This window comes from Talpa europaea (assembly GCF_964194135.1).
Source record: "Talpa europaea genome assembly, chromosome: 16".
Classification (NCBI taxonomy): Eukaryota; Metazoa; Chordata; class Mammalia; order Eulipotyphla; family Talpidae; genus Talpa; species Talpa europaea.
In genome coordinates this window covers 11,929,681-11,949,446 of record NC_140084.1, presented here as the reverse complement: position 1 = coordinate 11,949,446, position 19,766 = coordinate 11,929,681, and the positions used below count along the sequence as shown (strand labels likewise).

The 19,766-nt window shown below is 42.5% G+C and overlaps 1 protein-coding gene across 1 annotated transcript; it reads left to right on the top strand.

Annotated features, from left to right (window-relative positions):
- Window positions 1-1,647: 1,647 nt before the first annotated feature.
- On the top strand, window positions 1,648-19,194 carry RFWD3 (ring finger and WD repeat domain 3; the record flags this gene model as incomplete). The annotated part of the gene is given in 10 exon segments (XM_084256980.1): window positions 1,648-1,907; window positions 2,089-2,180; window positions 6,612-6,652; window positions 6,655-6,779; window positions 8,235-8,463; window positions 10,162-10,312; window positions 12,728-12,904; window positions 14,282-14,496; window positions 15,180-15,391; window positions 19,051-19,194. Coding segments are annotated over 10 exon segments (1,569 nt in total). The 5' UTR covers window positions 1,648-1,724.
- Window positions 19,195-19,766: the final 572 nt, after the last annotated feature.

The following is a 19,766-nucleotide window of genomic DNA, read 5'->3' as shown; positions in this document are numbered from 1 at the left end:
AAATTGTCATCATAGCAACACTACCAGTTAGAAATGGAAAGTTGTATGAATCAATGCTCTCTGCTGCTAGCCTCTCATAGGTGACTTATGTGTTCTTTTGTTTATTACCTATCATTTCTGGAAACAACTTGGCAGAGCAAGTAGGAAGTATCTCAACAGAGCAAGAAACTGCATGTGGCAATGCAGGAGAGACTGTCCCCCAACAGGTAATTCCTGAATATCCTTTTCAGTGTGAAAGACTTAGATTGTCATTTTGGCTGCAGTCACAAGGGAAATTTTGTAGGATTTGTAGGCAGGAGGTTCAGATGTGATGCTATCCAAGTTACTCTTTTGTGTGACTGTTGCCACTTAGGTTTAAAAATGGTGGGAAGAGGTGGAAGGATAACTTGCCCTGCCTATTTGTAAGATTATGTATTATTAGCTAAAATAATAGATATTAGATATGAGTGTACTTTATGAACTGTTAGGCCAAGTATGATTGCTGTGTGAAAAACAATTTTCATTTTCAAAAATGACATCTACTCATCGTTGCCCTGAGAAATTAGTTATTTATATCAACTGTGGACTCTACCAATCCTAAAACGTCATTGATCTACTTTTTGCTTCTGTATGGCTTCCATGTTTTCCCTTTTTAAAAAAAAATATTTATTTATACAAGAACTGGGGTGTGGGACGGTGAGAGGATTCACCAGAGACAGAGCAGGGCGCATAACAGGCAGATGGACTGAAAACACTGCTGAGGGGAGCAGCGAGACAGGAGAGGTTTGCTTCACCATGTGGGTAGCTCCCTGGCCGCCAGGAATCGAACCTGCGCTGCAGAGGCTGTAGACAGCTTTACCGCACTGCGCTCAACCTGCTGTGCCACTGGGGAGGCCCCCCCCTTTTTTTAAAGATTTATTTATTGATTAATTGATATAACCACTGGGTACAGTCAGAAGTGCGGAAGGGTGAGAGAATTCACCAGAGCAGGGAGCAGAACAGGCAGAAGAACCGAAGTACACTGCTGAGGGGAGCAGCGGGTGGCAAGAGAGGTCTGCGCGCCATGTGGGACCCTTCTCCAGTGGCCGGGGAGCAGCCAGGGATCGAACCTGCGCCGTAGAGGCTGCGGGCAGCCTCGCAACCCAGCGCTCAACCGCTGTGCCACCGGGGAGGCCCCCCCCCCTTTTTTTTAAATTTATTTTTGCAAAGAAAAACCGCAATGTAGGCCAGAGATACTGTACAGTTGTAGGAGTGAAAGGATTTACCAGAGAGAGAGTGGGGAGCAGAACAGGCATATTTACTAAAATATACTGATATGGGAAGTATTGGGCGAGACAGGAGTGGTCTGTTGTGCTATATGTGGGTTAGTTCCCTGGTCAGGGGTCAAATTCAGGCTGTACCGGTAATAGCACTGAGACAACTCCTAGCCCACTATTCCCTGGGCTTGTTTGTTTTATATTTTGTGCCTTTTCTTCATTTGAATGAAGAAAAATATACCCAAGAATTTCATAAGATCAAAAAGTAGTATTTTCATGACTTCTACTTTATTTTACCAGATTACATTCTAGAAAAAAATAACAAGTGGTTAATAGATGTTACCATTTTTCTATAGTGTTTTCAATTCAGTTTTGGATCATTTTTGTGCATTTTGGTGAATTTGGTGGAGTTGTACATCCTCTTCAAGATTGATTTTGCATTTTTTCTCATTTGAATGTATTCTGTTTTCCATTTAGCAGTCGCCCCAGATGTCTAATCCTCTTCTAACTTCTGCTTCTATGGATGAGGATGAAGGGGACACTTGCACAATATGTCTAGAACAATGGACCAATGCTGGGGACCACCGGCTTTCAGCACTACGTTGTGGACACCTCTTTGGGTATAGGTGCATTTCTAAATGGCTCAAAGGACAGGCACGAAAATGCCCTCAGGTAAGTACTGTGTGTTTTGCACAGTTGGCATATTAAGTCAGGAAAATTCCCAGAACTATACTAATTATGTCTTTCTTTTTTTTTTTTTAATAAATTTTATTTTTATATTCCCCATACAATTGCAACCCCCTTATTTTGACCCCAATCCCTCCTACTAATTATGTCTTATTGAACTCTTTAGTGCAACAAGAAAGCAAAGCACAATGACATCGTTGTCCTTTATGCCCGAACCCTGAGAGCGTTGGACACTAGTGAGCATGAGCGCATGAAAAGGTAGGTGGGGTAGGCAGCAAGAGTGCCTCACTGGAACGTTCCCTTTTGTTTCCTTCTATGCACATCTGTAAAAGGTGGTGTGAGTCATTCTTAGTGTGGTTCTGAGACTTGGGTTTTATGTGGGGCTTATTGGCTATCTCTCTCACATTCTGATTTGTTGTATATGTCTGATCATCTTCTGATGGTGGTCAGTTTGGTTTGCTCTCCTTGTACCCTTAAAAATGAGGATCTGGAATATAAATAATTGTGACTTCTGCTGATTCAATGAATGTAGGCCCCCCAGACTTTTGCTGAAATACTTAAGAATAGAATGTAGTCCCAGACTTCTCAGCCATAGAAGGAAAAGCCTATGTGAAAATAGTCAGTGCATACGATAGCAGGGCCTAGAAGTGGAGGAAAACAGGTTCCTGATACTCGCGTCAGACTCCAGTGGATTTTTGTTACACATGTCAATACATTGATTTTCAATTTTGGTTTCAATTTTAGTTAAGTGTATTCTATCCCTGTTATCTAAGGAATGCTAACCTGTGTAGCACCATCTGAAATATCCATCCCTGGAAAACATACATAGATCACAAAAATCTTCCATGAAAGAGGAGTGAAACACACTATACTAAGACAACTTGTTACTGTGTGCTCAGTAACACAGTGCACCACACTGTGAAGCTGACCACAGCCTCAGAATCGCACATGGTGAGGCAGATCTCTCCGGTCTCACCTGCTGCTCCCCTCAGCAGTGTATTTCGTCAGTCTGCCTGTTCTGTTCCCTGCTCTGTCTCCGATGAATCCTCTCACCCTCCTGCACATCTGACCTGTACCCCGGTTCTTGTATAGAAATAAATAAATCTTTTTTAAAATAATAAAAAAATAAACATTTATTAAAAGATAATAATTACATTGTATATATGTGCCACATCTTCTTTATCCTGTGACTTACTTTTTTGCTTAATATTTCTAGGCAATCCTAGTTGATACATAGAGCACTAGCTTATTTATTTCAATTTCTCTATAATATTCTAGTCCTCTAACTTGAGCTATTTTGTCTTGTATGTTTGTATGTACATACCTATTCTATATTTTGTATTGGTGAATGGTTAAGGTGGTTTCCAGTTTTTTTGTTTGTTTGTTTTTAATATAAAACACTCTGCACAGAGCTAGGTGAGAATTTCTTCAGGTATAGAAATAGAATTGCTTTATTGGAGGGTATATGTAATTTCAGGTTTACTAAATGCAGTCAAATTGTTCTTCTAAGAGGCTTTTCCAATTAATAGTCCCACCAATATCAGTGGAAGAGATTTCTTTTTCCATGCTTTTGCCCACTTTATATTACCAGACTAATCAGGGGTGAAGTAGTATTTATCTGAAATTTAGTTTTATGTGTAATTATTTAAAAGTATGTTCTTTCTGTATAAATTTCCACTGCCACCTGTATCCTAAATGAAGTTTCTACAGATGAATGGGCTGTTTTGTTCCAATATCTATTTACTAGTTCTTGTTCTATTCTGAGTTCTAATTTATTGTAGCTTTAAAATACATACTCCTGGGCCTCCCCGGTGGCGCAGCGGTTGAGCGCTGGGTTGCGAAGCTGCCCGCAGCCTCTGCAGCGCCGGTTCGATCCCCGGCTGCTCCCCGGCCACCAGAGGAGGGTCCCACATGGCGCGCAGACCTCTCCTGCCGCCCGCTGCTCCCCTCAGCAGTGTACTTCGGTCCTTCTGCCTGCTCTGCTCCCCGCTCTGGCTCTGGTGAATTCTCTCACCCTCCCACGCTTCTGACTGTACCCAGTGCTTGTATAAATAAAATAAATAAATAAAAATCTTAAAATACATACTCCTACATTATTGTTCAAAATTGGCTTTCCTGTTTTTGGCACTGTGCTCTTTCATATTAATTTTAAAATTACTTTGCTAAGTTCCAGGAAAAACTCTTTCAGATCTTGATAGAGATTGCATTAAATTTATTATTAGGGGCCTCCCCGGTGGCGCAGCGGTTGAGCGCTGGGTTGCTAGGCTGCCCGCGGCCTCTGCGGCGCTGGTTCGATCCCCGGCTGCTCCCCGGCCACCGGAGGAGGGTCCCACATGGCACGCAGACCTCTCCTGCTGCCCGCTGCTCCCCTCAGCAGTGTACTTCGGTCCTTCTGCCTGCTCTGCTCCCTGCTCTGGCTCTGGTGAATTCTCTCACCCTCCTGCGCTTCTGACTGTGCCCAGTGCATGTATAAACAAAACAAACAAATAAATAAATAAATAAAACATGCCTCTATTAAAAAAAAAATGCTTCCAAAAAAAATAAATAAATAGATTTATTATTAGATTTATTATTAAATTCATTTAATTTATTATTAGCACTTGAGGAACGCTAATCTCTCCAACCATGAACATTCTGTAATCTCCTTCCACTTTTATATTGTGTCATTTACAGTGTATTTTGCTTAATAAAGTCTTATATGCTCTTTAACTTTCTTAGGTTGCTGTTTTAAGGTTTGTTCCTGTGAGTGAATTTTTTTCTGTTACATTTGCTAATCAGTTATCTGGTATATATGGGGTGCTAGTGACTTAGTTTTCTTAGTCTTCATTCCAGCAATCTTGCTGAACTCTTTAACAGTTTGTGGATTCTCTGAAGAACCCACTATAGTTTTGGTTTCCATGATAATAAAGCCAATTCCATTCCTTCCTTTCCAATTTTCACCTTTTTCTGTCCTATCTCATTAGAGTAGCAATCTATCTTTGAATTTCATATTTTGAAACTGTCTTTAAGTACATACAGATTTGTGAGTTTTATTCTCTTTTTTTAAAATTTTTTTTAAAGATTTATTTATTTGTGCAAGAACTGGGGTACAGGCCAGAGGTGTGGGGGTGAGAGGATTCACCAGAGACAGAGAGGGGAACAGAACAGGCAGATCGACTGAAATACACTGCTGAGGGAAGCAGCGGGCAAGACAAGAGAGGTCTCCTGCACCATGTGGGTCAGCTCCCTGTCTGGCCAGGGATCGAGCTCGTGCTGCAGAGGCTGCGGATTGCTTCATAGTGTGGTGCTTAACCCCTTACACCATCAGGGAGGCCCGTGAGTTTTATTCTTGATGAGCATGTGCCTTCTTTTTTCAATTTTTTTTTAAGATTTATTTATTCAAGCACTGGGGCGAGGGAGTGCGAGAGAATTCACCGGAGACAGAGCAGGGAGCAGAACAGGCAGAAGGGGGCCTCCCCGGTGGCGCAGCGGTTGAGCGCTGGGTTGCGAAGCTGCCCGCAGCCTCTGCAACGCCGGTTCGATCCCCGGCTGCTCCCAGGCCACCGGAGGAGGGTCCCACATGGCGCGCAGACCTCTCCTGCCGCCCGCTGCTCCCCTCAGCAGTGTACTTCGGTCCTTCTGCCTGCTCTGCTCCCCGCTCTGGCTCTGGTGAATTCTCTCACCCTCCCACGCTTCTGACTGTACCCAGTGCTTGTATAAATAAATAAATAAATAAAAAATCTTTAAAAAAAAAAAAAAACAGGCAGAAGGACTGAAACACTGCTGAGGGGAGCAGCGGGCAAGGCAGGAGAGGTCTGCCTCGCCATGTGGGAATCTCCCTGGCCGGCCAGGAATCGAACCGGCACTGTAGAGTCTGCGGACAGCTCCACGGCACTGTGCTCAACCCGCTGAGCCACCAGGGAGGCCCCGAGCGTGTGCTTTCCTTATGCATTGTTTCTCTTTATTGCCTATTCATATTTTTTAATTTTAATTGGTATTTGTTAGCCATTGCTTGAATGTATGCTGTCTGTTAATAACTTCAGCTTTGGGGGGGGGGTATGTATTATTTGACTATCTGGTGAACAACCAATATTGTTTTCTTTGTTTTTGTGGTTGGGGGGTTGGTTTGGTGTTTTTTGTTGTTTTTTAATGATTTGGCCCTAGCTTAAGTAGTACGCTTGGCTCTGTTTTTTTTTTTTTTTAAGATTTATTTTTATTTATTTATTTTTACAAACACTGGGTACAGTCAGAAGCGCGGGAGGATGAGAGAATTCACCAGAGCCAGAGTGGGGAGCAGAGCAGGCAGAAGGACCGAAGTACACTGCTGAGGGGAGCAGCAGGCGGCAGGAGAGGTCTGCGCGCCATGTGGGTCCCTCCTCCGGTGGCCAGGGAGCAGCCGGGGATCAAACCGGTGTTGCAGAGGCTGAGGGCTGCTTCGCAACCCAGCGCTCAACCACTGCGCCACCGGGGAGGCCCTTGCCTCTGTTTCTTCATTATACATTTTTAGTCCCTATCCCCTAGTAGGAGCCAGACTTCTGGTCATCAGGGCCTACTTTAACCCTGAAACCCAGTAGGCTCAAGAATTCAGTCTTACATGTAACTTCCTTAGTGATTTTACACTTTTTTTCTTGTTATACTTTATCCTTTTATGACACATGTTCATAGTAAAATGTGTGTATCATAACAATAAACTTACTATGCGGTCTTGATGTGGGAAGTCTTCTATAACCTTCCTAAGCTCCACTTGCTGACTTTCCTCCTAGTTCATTACTGAAGGAGCAGATGCTAAGAAAGAAAGCCGAATTAGAATCGGCACAGTGCCGGCTCCAACTTCAAGTCCTCACTGATGAATGCACTAAGCTTCAAAGTCGTGTCCAGGTAAGTTTATCCTTTCTATTCCAGACAACTTTTGGAATAGAAATTGGAAAGGATTCCAAGTATTACTTAGGTTCATCTCAGATACGATTAGGATTTACCAAGTTTCCCAGGAATTAAACATGACCACCTGTTCATTTCTGATTAGGGCATTTTCCCAAAACTTACGCAGTTTATGATATTATACAGTAGTGTGAACTTTTTTTTTTTTTTTAAGATTTTATTTATTTATACAAGCACTGGGTACAGTCTGAAGCACGGGAGGGTCAGAGGATTCACCAGAGTCAGAGCGGGGAGCAGAGCAGGCAGAAGGACAGAGTACACTGCTGAGGGGAGCAGCGGGCCCAGCAGGAGAGGTGTGTTGAGCCATGTGGGACCCTCGCCAGCAGCTGGGATCGAACCGGCGCTGCAGAGGCTGTGGGCAGCTTCACAGCCCAGCGCTCAACCACTGTACCACCAGGGAAGGCCCTAGTATGAACTTATTAAAAATTAAACACCGGGGCCTCCCCGGTGGCGCAGCAGTTGAGCACTGGGTTGCGAAGCTGCCTGCAGCCTCTGCAGAGCCGGTTCAATCCCCGGCCTCGGGTCGAGGGTCCCACATGGCGCGCAAACCTCTCCTGCGGCCCGCTGCTCCCCTCAGCAGTGTACTTCATCAATCTGCCTGTTCTGCTCTCCGCTCTGGCTCTGGTGAATTCTCTCACCCTCCCCGCTTCTGACTGTACCCCAGTGCTTGTATAAATAAATGAATAAATCTCTAAAAAAAATAAAATAAACCAATGCTACTCCAATAATTTGTAAAAGATAAATAGATATATGAAAATTTAAAAAGTAGTATCTTAAAAAAAATAAAATAAAATAAAATAAATAAAAATTAAACACCTGATAATTCAAAAGTCTAGGTCATTTCAGCTCTCTGTATCAATAAAGTGAAGGTTTAAAAAATAAATAAGGTCTTCTCTGGCAGTGCAAAGGATTAAGACACAGCACTCTGAAGCTATCTGCAGCCACTGCAGCACGAGTTTGATGCCCAGCCAGGGAGCTAACCCACATGGCACAGCAGACCTCTCCTGTCTCACCTGCTGCTCCCCTCAGCAGTGTACTTCAGTCAATCTGCCTGTTCTGTTCCCCACTCTCTCTCTGAATTGTCTCACTGCCCACACCTCTGGCCTATACCCCAGTTCTTGTATGCATAAATAAATAAATCTTTAAAAAAATAAAAATAAAAAATAAAGTGAAGGTTTTAAACAAAACTACCATTAAAGACTCTCACTCCTAATATTTCATGATTCTGTTTTCTTTATTTAAGTTGCTAATTGAAATACTGTGAAAACTGCAGCAGTTCTCTAGGATTCATGTTACATTTTCATCTAATGTGCAAGAAATTTTGCCTTAAGGAGTTTTGCTAAGGGAAATAGCAAACGAAAAAGCTTCACCTCTATAAAATCTTTTTCATTGTAGGACTTGCGAAAACTTATTGTAGCACATCGAGATCAGATTTCACAGCAACTCGGGGGCTCCCAAGCAGGTTTCCTGAACTGCCTGCCCCCCAGCCAGAGCCAACGCAAGTACCATTTCCAGAAGACCTTCACAGTGTCTCAGACAGGAAACTGCCGAATCATGACATACTGTGATTCTCTGAGTTGCCTGGTGATGTCACAACCTTCTCCTCAGGCCTCCCTCCTTCCAGGTGAGCAGACTAGAACCTCAGCTTTCATTTTCACTATTGGACTCCATTTATTTCTCTCCCTCTTTGGAGAATCCATGACTCACTGGTGGGTGAACTCTGTCCAAAGTCCATGAAATCACCTTTTCTCGTTGGTGTCTCGTTAATGCACATACTTTAGAGAGCTGCCAAGATGTCATTAGTGCCTCTTGACTTGGTCCACAAATTCACCAAGAGGGCAGAAACACTGATAAACATAAGGTGAGAAGAGATGTTTGGGTGTGTCACGTACTGGTGTGGTCCAAGGAGAAGAAGGTTATTCCTTATATGTCCCATTAAAGTTCAGATTAATTTTTCAGACTGGAAATATTTGTAAAAACACTACCACATGGGTTGATTCAAGTTGAAACAAGAGCTAATAAGTTTCAGTAGTGCTTAATTGACAAAATTCAAGTAAAAGAATTTGGGTATATATTCATTTTGGGTTTTTTTTTCAATTTATACTAGTTTTCCCATATTTTAATGCTTTTTAAGCTTAACTTTAGATTATCTTAATGTTGTCACATGCCCAGTTAAATCATTTCTCGGTGTTGTAGATATGTCTTTTTACTATCTTCAGTATATGATCTCTGCTGACTGTCAAGTTCCTTTGTTTCAGCCTGATTTTATTTCCTGTGTCTCTCCACTTAGATATTCCATTCAAATGTTTCACAGCTATATTTTTACAAACAGGTGCATATGGAATTGGGTGTGGAATCCCTCAATTGTAGTTTTCTATTCACTAATATTATCATTTTGTTGAGAGGCTATTAGGAGCCTCCAGTTGAGAGAAAGGTAAGAGAATTGTGTATGATATTTTCCTGTCTGCCTCATTGCAGAATAAGATTTGAAATTCATCCATATTATTGTATAAATTGGCAGTTGTTCCTTTTTATTGCTGGGAGTATTCCATTGTATGTTTATACAGTGGTTTATTACTCACTTGTGTGTTTTTTTTTAAGATTTTATTTATTTTTGCATAGAAGAACTGAGGTACAGGTCAGAGGTGTGGGGGGTGAGAGGATTCACCAGAGACAGAGTGGGGCGCAGAGCATGCAGATCTACTGAATACACTGCTGAAGGGATAGCAGGTGAAACAGGAGAGGTCTGCTGCGCCATGTGGGTTACTCCCTATCCAGGGATCGAACTCGTGCTGCAGTGACTGGCGATAGCTTAATAATGCTGTGTCTTTAACACCTGTGCCACCAAGGAGGCCCATCATTCACTTGTTGATGACATTTGGAGTGGAATATACTTTTAACATAAAACCCTGTAGAGTGGCCTCCTTGGTGGCCTAGGGGTTAAGTCTCAGCACTATCACTGCTACAGCCTCAGTTTGATATCCCGTCTTGGAGCTAACCCACATAATGGCGCAGCAGACCTCTCCTTTCTCATCCGCTGCTCCCCTTAGCAGTGTATTTCAATAGGTCCACTTGCTCTGCTCCCCATTCTGTCTCTGGTGAATCCTCTCACCACCCACACCTTTGGCCAACACCCCAGTTCTACACAAAAATAAAATCTTAAAAAACCTACAGAATTTTTATGTAGTTTCATCAACTTTTTCCCAAAGACATACATGCCAAGAAGTGTGTGTGAACAAAGGAGGTATTTTGCAAAGGTAGCTTGCTTTGCCCTGAATTGACTTTTAGTGATCTGTTTCATTCTCTCTCTCATCTTTGGCAGGCTTTGGTGTTAAGATGTTGAGTACTGCCAACATGAAAAGTAGTCAGTACATTCCCATGCATAGCAAACAGATCCGAGGATTGGCTTTCAGCAGTCAGCCCAAAGGTTTACTGCTTTCTGCTTCCCTGGACAACACTGTTAAACTGACCAGGTGAGAGCTTTGGGGAGGAAGATGGGACCTGGGCTGTCAAGAGCATGGAAATCAGTATTTGTATTGTTATAGATTTAGCTGTCTTACTTTTGTTCTAAGGCATTGCCTTTTGAGATTGAGGTTCATGGAATTTAAAATGTATTTTTTTAAGGCTGGCACAGCAAGTTATAAAACAGTGCGTAGTGTCCTGCTTTTTAAAAATTATATGTGTTACGAAATATAGCTGAAGTCATGTAGATGAGTAATATCAGAGATGGGAGAATGACAGTATTCGAGGGAGCCTTGGTATCTGACACTACAGAATCACCATGTGCTATCATGGCATTGCTTACTCCTTATTTCTATCATTCTGGCTTATACCCCAGTTCTTCTAAATAAAAATAAAAATCCTAAAAACGCTTCAGTTGGGCCTCCCCTGGTGGCGCAGGCAGTTGAGCGCTGCGCTGTGAAGTCCTGTTCGCAGCCTCTGCAGTGCGGGTTTAATCCCGGCCGGCCAGCGAGAATCCCACAAGGTACGGCAGACCTCTCCAGTTTCGCCGCTGCTCCCCTCAGCAGTGTATTTCGTCAGTCTGCCTGTTCTGTTCCCCTATCTATCTCTGGTGAATCCTCTCACCCTCCCGTGTATCTGGCCTGTACCCCGGTTCTTGTATAAATAAATAAATCTTAAAAAAATAAATAAAAAGTAGTTCTGGGGCCTCCCTGTTTGCTCAAGGGTTAAGGTGCAGCCTATGAAGCTTTCCACAGCTACTGCAGCACGAGTTCGATTCCCAGCCAGCCTGGGAGCAGCCCACATGGCGCAGCAGACTTCTCCTGACTCGCCTGCTGCTCCCCTAGGCAGTGTACTTCCATCAGTCTGCCTGTTCTGTTCCCCACTCTGTCTCTGGTAATTCCTCTCACCCCCTGCACCTCTGGCCTGTACCCCAGCTCTTGTGTGCATAAATAAATAAATCTTTTATTATTTTTTTTTAGAGGCATTTTTTTTTTGTTTTTTTTTTTATTTGTTTGTTTTGTTTATACATGCACTGGGTACAGTCAGAAGCGCGGGAGGGTGAGAGAATTCGCCAGAGCCGGGAGCAGAGCGGGCAGAAGGACCGAAGTACACTGCTGAGGGGAGCAGCGGGCGGCAGGAGAGGTCTGCACGCCATGTGGGACCCTCCTCCGGTGGCCGGGGAGCAGCCGGGGATCGAACCGGCGCCGCAGAGGCCGCAGGCAGCTTCACAACCCAGCGCTCAACCGCTGTGCCACCGGGAAGGCCCAATAAATAAATCTTTTAAAACAAAAAATGTTCTGATCAGATAGCTAATGGTTGGATTCTTGTTTAATTTCTCTGGTAAAACCTGAGTGACAGTGCTCTGAGGCCTTTTGACTTTTTAAGAATGTTTCAGCTTAATTTTATCTCCAAAGTCAATGTACCATTATGCCTGTATATGCACTGGGTTTTTCCTAATGGTATTAAACAATAGGGGGTATTGATTACTTATGTAATAGGTAACTGGGGAATTTTTTTTAACATTTATTTATTTATGCATACAAGAACTAGGGTGCAGACCAGAAGTGCGGGGGGTGAGCAGATTCACCAGAGACAGAGTGGGGTGCAAAACAGGGGAATCTACTGAAATACACTGTTGAGAGGAGCAGTGGTCGAGACAGGAAAGGTCTGCCGGGTCATGTGGGTTGCTCCTGGCCGGCAGGGGATCAAACTCGTGCTGCAGTGACTGGTGATAGCTTGATAGCGCTGTCTCTAACCCCTGCGCTGCCAGGGAAGCCTTGGGGAATGTTTTAAGGAAGCGTGGGCAATGTGCTATTAATATCCCTTTGACTTAATATTTTACTTGCTTAGAGCTTATAAGGAAAACATTTGTCCCCCCCACAACAAATGTGAAAGGAGTTATCTAGAGAAAATGGGGGATCTGACTAGTTTGGGTGTATGGGTATATTCTTAAAAGGTTATCACTGAAATAATATTTACATCCTTTGATATGCATGATTTTCCTTTTTTTTTCCTTCCAAGAGAATAAATCCACTTCTATTAAATTTAAGTTTTTGAGGGTACAGCATCACACAAATTTGCTGTCTTATTGCCTTAATAGGAAGGTTGCTTTGGAATTTGGCACAGACCACACCACTCTGCCAGGAGCATGCATTACCTTTCCCCAGATTACTCTAGTTTGTTCTTTGCTTTGTATACTCATACACATCTCTTGCCTAGGTAGAATTCAGTTTCATGTTGAGCATAAACACCTTCAACTTTAAGAAGAGGTGTCAAGAGATACCACTTGTAGCCAGCAAAAGGGCCTTGGACCACTGCCTTCTGGTCATATTTTATAAATCCTGCTTCTACCAGACCTCCATAGGCTCTAAGATGGCCAAAAGTGTGATAATGCCTAATTAAAGAAGTCTTTTGTGTTTCCACAGCCTGGAGACAAATACTGTGGTTCAGACTTATAATGCTGGCCGACCGGTCTGGAGCTGCTGCTGGTGTCTTGATGAAGACAATTACATATATGCTGGCCTGGTCAACGGTTCAGTTCTTGTATATGACCTTCGAAACACAAGCTCTCCTGTCCAGGAGCTAGTACCTCAGAAAACTAGGTAGGAAGCCACTCACTTCCTGTAGGTAGCTGTGTTCTATTATACAGTTATTGTATTAATGCTCTTTATAGAGAGTTTCACTCTAGTCAAAAATCCTCACATAGGGCAGTTCTTTGGGCCTACTAATACATTCTTACTTCATAATCAGATATTGCACATGATCATATGCTCTGGTACCAAATATAACTAGATTCATAGTCACTCAGCATCCAGCATGAAAAATAAAGTCTGTGTTCAGAACCCTACTCGATTCTGTAATAGCTGTGTAACTTTGGTTATGTTTCCTGGCCTGCTGTGAGCTTCATCTATAAAGTGTGGTTACTATAACTTGCTTTCATAAACTCTTGTCTGACACACAGCTCAATAAGAGGTAGGCCTATAAAAATACAAAATGAATTAAATCTTCCCTAGTCCAATGCTAAACCATTTTGGTCTAAGGGATGCCATATTATGATTTATAATCCAGTTACAGGGTTGGGAGGTTTGTGAGGTCAGCCCAAGTTCTGAGTGGCTTTTCAGAATGTTTTGAGTGTCAATCAGGCATAATATGTGGCAGGAGGCCAAAAGTCCTCAAAAGGAAAATTTTCTGTAACCAAGACCAAAATGAGAACTGTCTTAAGAGAGAATTTCCTTTTCTAATCTGATTGTATGTTAAAAGTGGGATGGTGAGTCTAAAATAAAGATAGCATTACAATAATGATTATTTATTTATTGAAATCTAGGCTCAACACTTGGAGGTTTTCTTTTCATTTGGGTAGGGTGGAATTATGCTTCAGTCATGTGGTCTGTGGGACTAAAGAGGACCTCTGTATACTTAAACAGATGTGAATTCTGACAAACAGGGTGACTGAGACAAGTTTATATGTCTATAAGTGTATAAGCTAATATTTCTGAAAGAATTCTTGGCATAAAATCCTAATCATGTGCTTGCAGAAAGATATTTAGAATATCTCCAAAGAAACAATCCTGTTTCTGAACAAGCATATAAGCTATAATTTAGTTCAGGAATTTGTCCAGTATGGTTTAGAAGCTTCATTATAGTAACATAAGCTGTAGTTTCTTGCTGGCTTTTCATGTCTATATGATTAATACCATTTGTAGAAGTCAGGCTTGCTTTTCATTGTGATCTTGTAGCCATTAAATTTCCTACTCCATTTTTTCCTATTGCTTTTAGAGCATGTGTCTCATCTGAAATTGCATGCAGAATATTATATGAATGTTTCTACAGAGTCAAGGGATAGTGATCCATAGAAGATTTCTAACCTCTTCTATCAATACAGGGATGTTCTCAAAGGCTCCTGGGGTCTGGGTGCTAGTGGGCTCTGAAACAGTCCAAGTATTGGGATGTGAGGTCTGGTTTCCTTCCTTTCCCTTCAGATGCCCTCTGGTATCCCTGTCCTACATACCTAGAGCTGCCTCGGCTGCGTTTCCATATGGAGGGGTGTTGGCCGGAACCTTGGAGAATGCTTCCTTTTGGGAACAGAAAACGGGCTTTTCTCATTGGCCTCATGTACTGCCTTTGGAATCAGGGGGTTTTGTAGACTTTCAGACAGAAAACAGTACCCGGCACTTTCTTGTGACTTATAGGCCTGGTAAGTACCGGGATGTCTGCATGGGACCACCTGTGTCTTGTTTAGGAGCAGCTTTGTAGAGGGGAGGGAGGGAAGCAGAGCTTGTCCTCCCCTTCAGTTGGCACTTGTAAGCTCCTCACTGACTAACAGATTAGGTTACGGCTTTTGCTGCTACAGTTAGGATGGTAGCCCCAAGTTCATCCATCAAGCCTGCCTCCCTGCTTCTCACATGTGTGAACTGGGACAGATTCAAGTATTTGCTGCATGTGAATTGGCCACTTTAGGAACCCCCATGACTTAAAACAATAATGGAATTAGAATGCAATTTTTTTAATAATATAAAAGTACATTTCTAGGGGCTAATGGGGTCCTTGTTAGGGGAAGGAAAAAAAAAAACTTGAGTCAGAACTATTAGGGAAGCTAAGAACCCAAGCAGAATTGTGCAGAACCTTTTGCTAAAATGGATAGTTCATTCTTAGAATTGTTTCTCTCATAAGCAAAAACTTACTGTAGGTAATTTGCTTCATCCTAACCTCGGATTCTGAATTTCATTTGTGCTGTATTGTTATGTTTTCTTTGTAGCTATTCTTGTTGGTACAGTAAATTGTGGCTTTTCTCCTTGGCAGTGAGTATCTGAAATATGGGTACTTGGTTGATTTCTTTGGGCTTGCTAATGGAGCAACACTGTTTTCTCTGACCTGTAGACAAAAATCACAATACCTTAAGAAGTGTCCTAATGGAAATGTACTATAAACTGGATGATGCTGGAGAGCCAATCTGTACCTGCCATCCTGTTCAAACATTCCTGGGGGGACCCACTTGCAAATTACTGACCAAAAGTGCCATTTTCCAAAGTCCAGAGAATGATGGAAGTATCCTGGTGTGCCATGGGGATGAAGCATCAAATTCTGCCCTGGTGAGCCTATAATTTTTTTATGCAAAAGTGTGTAAAGAAAAGATAAAAAAAAAAAAGCTATGTAGGGCCTCCCCAGTGGTGCAGCAGTTGAGCGCTGGGTTGCGAGGTTGCCTACAGCCTCTGCACATCGGTTCGATCCCCGGCTGCTCCCTGGCCACCAGAGGAGGGTCCCTCATGGCGCGCAGACCTCTCCTGCTGCCCGCTGTTCCCCTCAGCAGTGTACTTGGGTCCTTCTGTCTGTTCTGCTCCCCACTCTGGCTCTGGTGAATTCTCTCACCCTCCCGCGCTTCTGACTGTACCCAGTGCTTGTATAAATAAATAAAAATAAATCTTTAATAAAAAAAAAAAAGCTATGTAAAGACGGGAGGGGGGAAAAAGAAAGAAAGAAACAGAATAAAGCAAAAGCCAAAGTTCCCCTGATCTGTAATCACACATATCTATGTATGTGTGTACATGCAGTTGTTTGGTTAATTTTATACATGTGAGTTACTTTCCATATTGTTATGTAATTTAGTTTTTCCTTGTGCTGCTTTTAACTTCTTGTCTTAGGTTTTTTCCATTTCAATATCTGTAAATTCACCTCATTCTTTTAAAGTGAATTATAATGTCCCTTGGGCCATATTGTGAATGTTTAAAAATAAAACAAAACATAGAAACCCCTATAAAGTAATTGAATCAAGCATCAGCTTCATCAGTTCAGGATGAAACAGAGTTGAAAGTTGATAGAGAATTTGTCTGTGGAGGGATCAGCTTATCACCTGAACAACTTGATCAACCTTAGCATCACTGTGAGTGGGTTAATCAAAAGTAAATTACCTCCTAATGTAGTGGTGTGGACATGCAGTGCCTTCATTGAGAAGCCCTTGAACACGAAGCTAGTGAGCCGTCTTAGAGCAGTGCCTCCAAAACAGCCATGCCAGCTACATAAGCACTTAAATGTGATTATTATGATTGAAGAACTTAATTATTTTATTTTTAATTGAAATATAAATGGTCTTATGTGGCTAGTGGCCACTATATTGGATTACATCACTCTATATTAGATAACACCACTCTAGTTCGGTGCTGACTTTCATTTATTAGAATTGCAGGGAATAAAGGAGCATGTTAAAAGCACAAAAAGTAAAAAAAATAGATTTCAGTTGTAGACATTCTATAGGACAAATCATCCAGCTTCTATAAAGCACTGACAGAGTAAACAATGGAGAGGTTGGATCTGTTCTCGATTAAAACTTACTAGTTTATAATCTCCATACGTAATGTGGACTTTACTTGAATACGGATTCAAACAGACCAAAGGTAAAAAGTGACTATCAGAAAAAAAAAATTTTTTTAAGATTTATTTTATTTTATTTATTTATGTGTACAAGAGCTGGGGTGTAGGCCAGAGGTGTGGGGGTGAGGGGTTGTGGTGTGAGGATTCATCAGAGACATAATGGGGAGCAGAATAGGCGGATTGAGTGAAATATACTGCTGAGGGGAGCAGTGGGTGAGACAGGGAGGTTTGCTGCACCGTGTGGTCAGCTCCCTGGCCAGGGATCAAACTTATGCTGCAGTGGCTGCCCAGAGCTACATAGTGCTGAGACTTAACCTCTTGCACCACCAGGGAGGACCAACTATGAGAAAATTTTGATTATGCACTAGGTGTAAGATAGTACTGTGAAATGATTTATTTTGTTGAATGTGATATAAAAGTTGTTAGAAAATGTCCTTTTTTTAGAGCTGCATACATTCTTAAGTATATAAAGGTAAAAAAAAAAAACCTTAAGTCAGTGAGAAGAAATCAGAATTGATAAAACAGATGTGGTAAAAGCGTAATAATCTGAGTGGTAGATGGCACATTGTGCCTTTTTATATATATAACATAATTTCAGTGTTTATCTCATAGCAAAACCTCTTCCTTATATTTGTCCTCTTAACTGTTGAACTTTTTATTGAAAGCCAAAACTACTCAGTATTCTCCTTGAAACTGTTTGCTTCTCATGGTAGAAATAGACCAGTGAAGTAAAGCTTCTAACATTTGCTTCTTTATATCTTAGAATGTGAACTTAATAAGATTGTTACATATATGTTAAGATGAGGTGATCCTGGAACATCTAATATGACTTATTCTAAAGCTATTGCTTTGCAGTGGGTTGGCAGTTTCTCCTTAAGATCTCAATAAGTTGGGCCTCCCCGGTGGCGCAGCGGTTGAGCGTTGGGTTGCGAAGCTGCAAGCAGCCTCTGCAGCGCAGGTTCGCTCCCCTGCTGCTCCCCGGCCACTGAAGGAGGGTCCCACATGGTGTGCAGACCTCTCCTGCCGCCCGCTGCTCCCCTCAGCAGTGTATCTCGGTCCTTCTGCCTGCTCTGCTCCCTGCTCTGGCTCTGGTGAATTCTCTCACCCTCCCGCTTCTGACTGTACCCAGTGCTTGTATAAATAATAAATCAATCTTTAAAAAAAAAAAAAAAAGATCTCAATAAGTTGTATTGCAGCCAATATAGGAAAGGAAGGGAGAGACATTTCCTGCTGATACTTTACCAGTAAGAATCCAGTTGCAGGCCTCCCTGGTGACGCAAGGGGTTAAATCTCAGCACTATGAAGCAGTCCGCAGCCACTGCAGTACAAGTTCAATCCCTGGCCAGGGAGCTAACCCACATGGCGCAGCATGCTGCTCCTGTCTTGCCCACTGCTCCCCGCAGCAGTGTATTTCAGGAGATCTGCCTGTTCTGCTCCCCTCTATGTCTCTAGTTAATCCTCTTACCCACCCTTGCACCTCTCACCTGGACCCTAGCTCATGTATGCATAAATAAATAAATCTTTAAAAAAGGGGGTGGGGGGCTTCCCTGGTGGCATAAGGGGTTAAGCACAGCACTATGAAGCTATCCATAGCCTCTACAGCACGAGTTCAATCCCTGGCCAGGGAGCTACCCACATGGTACAGCAGACCTCTCTCGTCTCTCCTGCTGCTCCCCTCAGCAGTGTTTTTCACTCAGTCTGCGTGTTCTGCTCCCCACGCTGTCTCTGGTGAATCCTCTCACCCTGCACACCTCTGGCCTGCACCCCAGTTCTTGTATGCATAAATAAATAAATATTTTTAAAAAAGAATCCAGTTGCTACTAAACTGACTAAAAATGAGGTATTTGCTGCCCTGCATTCCTTCTTGCAGGCTCTAAAGGAGAGTTGTTTTGTATTTTCAGCCTTTAGAAGATACCTGCGTTCCTTCTTGTTTCCCTATTATATTCAAAGCCAGCAATGACTGATGGAGTCTTTATTGTTCTCGTTAGTCTACCTTTTTTTCCCATAATAAATATGTTTTGTTTGTTTTCATAAGTAAAGGAAAGCACCAGTTAGAATATAGTTTCCATGAGGACAGGGACAGAGGTTTTGTCTTACCTTTCTGTCCCTAGAAGAAACAATATCTAGAATAGTGTCTGGCACATAAATTGCAGGAGTACATGCTCGGCTTGGTATTCAGATCCCCTCATGGGTAAATTTTAATTGCTAATTCCAGTAGGTGAGGCCTTATCTGGACTCTGTTGGGTATGCTAGCTTTGCACAACTTTGTGAAAGTTAAGGACTCTACTCTGTTCCCAAGGCAATGTTCGCCCTGCAGCTTTTTCAAGTTTTTCCCATCTGAATTAGATGACTTCTGACCATTCTCTCTGCTTGTCTTCCTTAGCTGTGGGATGCTGGCAGTGGTTCATTGCTGCAAGATCTGCAGGCTGATCAGCCCGTCTTGGACATCTGCCCATTTGAAGCAAACCATTCCAACTACTTGGCTACCTTAACAGAGAAGACAGTCCACATCTATAGGTGGGAGTGACCATAGTCTTGAAACTTACCTGGCATGCCGCCACTTAACATTAAATGTTTGCTAGCATCCAGCTGGCCTGGCAAAGATCCCTGTTTATTATCTGTGGTCTAGAACTTTTGGGATCATGTTCCTTTGGGTTACTATGATTCTAGGACTCTGGGTCTCTGCAGGTTGCATTTTTGCTGTGGCCATCGAAAGAGTGACTGGTACTCCATGTACATTATCCATTTCTTGAGTTTTAAGTCTTCGTGCTTCTTCATTGAGAGTCTTTTCAATTAGACTTTCACTGGATCTCCAGAAATATCCTCTGAACAGGCATTTAGCATATGAGTGTGCACCAAGCATGTTCAGGAGAATGTGACACTTCCACTGAGTGATCTTAGCACTTGGTCCGTTTGGCCTCAAGCCAATCATTCTCAAAATGATTATGTCTTAAAGGACTAAACCATCTTTTGGCTGCAACTTGAATACAAGAGTCCTCAGTTGAACACAAGAGGGCATTATAGAACCTTGTGTAGGCTTTGATCTATTTCTGACCTTGTAAGCACATCTGTTCTACTTTGTGGCAATGGTTATGATCC